The 4,766-nt window shown below is 47.8% G+C and overlaps 1 protein-coding gene across 1 annotated transcript in view; it reads right to left on the bottom strand.

Annotated features, from left to right (window-relative positions):
- LOC122776792 (small nuclear ribonucleoprotein G-like) overlaps window positions 1–1,435 on the bottom strand; it is a 2,329-nt gene extending 894 nt beyond the window's left edge. Inside the window, exon 1 of the mRNA XM_044037514.1 lies at window positions 1,382–1,435. Within this exon, the coding sequence (XP_043893449.1) occupies window positions 1,382–1,435 (54 nt within the window). The remainder of the gene's footprint in view (window positions 1–1,381) is intronic.
- Between the last annotated feature and the right edge of the window lie 3,331 nt (window positions 1,436–4,766).

The following is a 4,766-nucleotide window of genomic DNA, read 5'->3' on the forward strand; positions in this document are numbered from 1 at the left end:
CTAACCCTTACCCTAACCCTAACCCTTACCCCTAACCCTTACCCTAACCCTAACCCTGTCTAGCACATTCCTGGGTCACTAAATCTAGCAATGTCGGTTTGGCTTCAGATAGGCTCCAAATGGCCTGAAACATGCTCCTAAGTGGTTTTTGTCAGGTACATGTTGGACCTGGCACTTGGTGAAATTTTCGCATTGAATGGCGATTTTCAATCGGCCATAACTCCGCCCGCGAACGTTTGGGAGACTCCACTCCTAGTGCATTGGAAAGCCCGTGGCCACATTAGGGGGTACGACAAAAATTCAAGTCAAACCGAAAAAGTCAGATTTTGACGGTTTTTGGGAAATAACTCAAAAACTACACGTTTGGTCATGGGGTGTTTTAGGCTGGCTAAGTGCGGCTCCTCGAGACGCATCCTTGGACACCTAGCTCGGCTTTCTAGCACCTTCCTAACTCGAGATAAGTCCAGAATGACCGAAGAATTTTCGGTCATTTTTCCATATCTCGGCTTCCTTTTGTCCCACAATCACGGGGGTTTCACCAGGGGCTCCGGAGGGTGCCTAAATGGGGGGGCGGATGTTGGTTTGGAGTCGATCCGACACTTCGTTCAAAAGTTATTCACGGAATGACCGCAAAATGGTGGTTTTCATCCCTATACCTAACCTAACTTCAACTTTACTTGCCTAACTTGCTTACCTAACCCTTACCTAACCTAACCCCTACCCTTACCTAACCTAACCTACCCCTACCCTTACCACCTAACCATACGGGAGACTCCACTCCTAGTGCATTGGAAAGCCCGTGGCCACATTAGGGGTACGGCAAAAATTCAAGTCAATCCGAAAAAGTCAGATTTTGACGGTTTTTGGGAAATAACTCAAAAACTACACGTTTGGTCATGGGGGGTTTTAGGCTGGCTAAGTGCGGCTCCTCAAGACGCATCCTTGGACACCTACCTCGGCTTTCTAGCACCTTCCTAACTCGAGATAAGTCCAAAATGACCGAAGAATTTTCGGTCATTTTTCCATATCTCGGCTTCCTTTTGTCCTACAATCACGGGGGTTTCACCAGGGGCTCCGGAGGGTGCCTAAATGGGGGGGCGGACGTTGGTTTGGAGTCGATCCGACACTTCGTTCAAAAGTTATTCGCGGAATGACCGCAAAATGGTGGTTTTCATCCCTATACCTAACCCTAACCCTTACCCTAACCCTACCCTAACCCTAACCCTAACCCTTACCCTAACCCTTACCCTTACCCTTACCCTAACCCTACCCTATGTTCTTATTCTAACCCTTACCATGGCCATTTTACTAACCCTAACCACTCCCTGCTTTGTGCTGGATCACCACCTGCTTGCTGGACCGTCCATGGCGAAAACAGTACCTTCTCAAGTTCATATCTCCTGAACCACTTGTCACACAGGGATGGTTCTGGCATCTATGGAAAGACCCTTACCCTTACCCTAACCCTAACCCGACGTTACTCACCTCTCTAGCACATTCCTGGGTCACTAAATCTAGCAATGTCGGTTTGGCTTCAGATAGGCTCCAAATGGCCTGAAACATGCTCCTGAGTGGTTTTTGTCAGGTACATGTTGGACATGGCACTTGGTGAAATTTTCGCATTGAATGGCGATTTTCAATCGGCCATAACTCCGCCCGCCAACGTTTGGGAGACTCCACTCCTAGTGCATTGGAAAGCCCGTGGCCACATTAGGGGGTACGGCAAAAATTCAAGTCAATCCGAAAAAGTCAGATTTTGACGGTTTTTGGGAAATAACTCAAAAACTACACGTTTGGTCGTGGGGTATTTTAGGCTGGCTAAGTGCGGCTCCTCAAGACGCATCCTTGGACACCTACCTCGGCTTTCTAGCACCTTCCTAACTCGAGATAAGTCCAAAATGACCGAAGAATTTTCGGTCATTTTTCCATATCTCGGCTTCCTTTTGTCCTACAATCACGGGGGTTTCACCAGGGGCTCCGGAGGGTGCCTAAATGGGGGGGCGGATGTTGGTTTGGAGTCGATCCGACACTTCGTTCAAAAGTTATTCACGGAATGACCGCAAAATGGTGGTTTTCATCCCTATACCTTACCCTAACCCTAACCCTAACCCTAACCCTAACCCTTACCCTAACCCTAACCCTACCCCTACCCCTTACCCTAACCCTTTGGGAGACTCCACTCCTAGTGCATTGGAAAGCCCGTGGCCACATTAGGGGGTACGGCAAAAATTCAAGTCAATCCGAAAAAGTCAGATTTTGACGGTTTTTGGGAAATAACTCAAAAACTACACGTTTGGTCATGGGGTGTTTTAGGCTGGCTAAGTGCGGCTCCTCAAGACGCATCCTTGGACACCTACCTCGGCTTTCTAGCACCTTCCTAACTCGAGATAAGTCCAAAATGACCGAAGAATTTTCGGTCATTTTTCCATATCTCGGCTTCCTTTTGTCCCACAATCACGGGGGTTTCACCAGGGGCTCCGGAGGGTGCCTAAATGGGGGGGCGGACGTTGGTTTGGAGTCGATCCCACCCTTCGTTCAAAAGTTATTCGCGGAATGACCGCAAAATGGTGGTTTTCATCCCTATACCTAACCCTAACCCTAGCCAATTTGATGTCCCGCCTAACCCTAAAACCCAATTTTGGACTAATTTGGCCCCTTTCTAAACTAAATTTGACCCTAATCTATCCTAAATTGCAATTCCCCTTAATTAAGATACCTAATATCCCAGATCCTGCCTGAAAACCGTCCTGAGCCCCATGAAGCCTCCTTCAGCCACACCTGAACCCCATTGCCCCCCCCCAAAGAGGAGAGAGAGGCCAAATTTAGGGGAAAGTAATAGGTGAAGGCAAAAAGAAGGACTAATGAAGGCAATATTGGAAAGGACGAAAGCAGAGGTCAAAGGTCAGAGGGCAATTATGCCAGGGGAAGGCAGAAAGGGAGAAAGAGAGGAGGAGAAAGCCTTAATTGGCCTCATAAGCTGTTGTGCCCGCCCTGCATCCAGAGGGGCGTGTCTAAAAGGAGAGGGGAGTCTACTTAAGGAGAGCTGCATCTCAGCCTCCAGCTTGTGGGTCCTCGCCTGAGGAAGGGCAATTTAGCCCGAAACGTCGCGACAGAGGCCCACCATATGAGCTCGTTTGTTTTTTTAGTTTGTTATTTTTGGGGGGAATAAACAAAAATACACAATAAACACAATACAGTGTTATTGTTATACATACAAAAAAACACGTAGTACTTACCCGTATACCTACCCTACTTACCTGGGAACTCCTGGAAAGACCAACCTGGGACGATTCGGAACCTGAAAGAGAAATTAATCATGATTACGTACAAGGCCAATTCTGGGCTACTTAACTCTCTCATTGGGTAATGACCATTGCTTTGGGGTGCTGGGCAGTGCCAAGGGGCGCGCCCAGACGTGGCGGACTCCGGGAAGGGACGGTGGCGATGAGAGTGCACTGACATCCTCCCTCCGGGAGGATGTCCTCCCTTACCCCAACCCTTACCCTTACCCTAACCCTTACCCTTACCCTGTCTTTAATCCCTAAACTTACCCTATTTGTTTTATGTCTGTCCCTACCTCAAAATAAATAAAATGAAAAAAACAATTGTGTGATGTAGAGGGTTGTGAGGCCCTGAAGAACTTGATTTCGGTGCGTCCAATTGAGTTACTTCGAAAAAATTGATGAAGGAGCCAGAAAAAATCTGCCTGTTAGGTTGCTGGTTGAGAGGACAGCTGGCCTGCAGCTCCGGTATGTCTGGAGCAATTTCACTCGGGGGTGTGTCTCCGACTCCTGGAGTATAAGAGAGAGGAATTTGCTTTTTGGAACTCACTCCTTTCACAGCTCTCCAAAAGGGGAAGATTGTCCTTCGTTAGCAGTGAGTTCAACTATCAGTCCACGTTCATTTTGTGCCGAAAAAACCGCCTGAAGAAGACCTTTTTTACGGTCGAAACGTTGCGGGTTTACGGCACACGTACACATACATTCACACACACACATACTTCTTCACCTAATTTGTTTTCCTTTTTTCCTTTCTTTCCACTCCTTTTCCTTATTATTATACCTAACTATAGATATCTACATAATAAATAATTCATAGCTTCCTATTAAATAAATAAATTAATAAATAATTATTACATATGATACAAAGCTGCCTTTAAAAACATTTGGACATAATAAATAAATAAATAAATAAATAAATAAATAATTCATATCGCTCTAATAAATAAATAAATACCCATTGGATTGGGACTCAGGATAGTCCGTCCGCAAGAAGAGTTATGGACGGAGGTGCGATATGGGAGAAGAAAAAGGAGCCCATACGCTCGCACTGCTACCCACACAAAAAGTGTGAGGTACTTTGATGTTGCTGGTCCTCGGTCTTGGGAGAGGGGGCGAGGCGCTGTTCGGGGGAAGGACCGTGCTTTTCCTGTCTCCCGCTCAGGTGGGAGACAGGCTCTGCTTCCTTCACAGCAGCGCGGTGGTGATCGTCCTCCACAACAGCGCTACTATCAGCAGCAGCAGCCACAGCGTCCTCAGCCGCAGCGACAACAACTGCAGCGACAGCAGCCACAGTGACAGCAGCCACAGCGACAGCAGCAACAGCAGCCACAACGTCCTCAACAGCAGTGGCAGCAGCGTCAGCAACAGCAGCGAGGGTTTCCATGGCAAAGCCCCCAACAACAACAACGTCCATGGCAACGTCCGGAACCTCAACGAGCCTGGCAACGCCCACAACAAAGGTGGCAGCAATCCACTCAACAGCGC

The sequence above is a fragment of the Solea senegalensis genome, linkage group LG11 (assembly GCF_019176455.1).
Source record: "Solea senegalensis isolate Sse05_10M linkage group LG11, IFAPA_SoseM_1, whole genome shotgun sequence".
Classification (NCBI taxonomy): domain Eukaryota; kingdom Metazoa; phylum Chordata; class Actinopteri; order Pleuronectiformes; family Soleidae; genus Solea; species Solea senegalensis.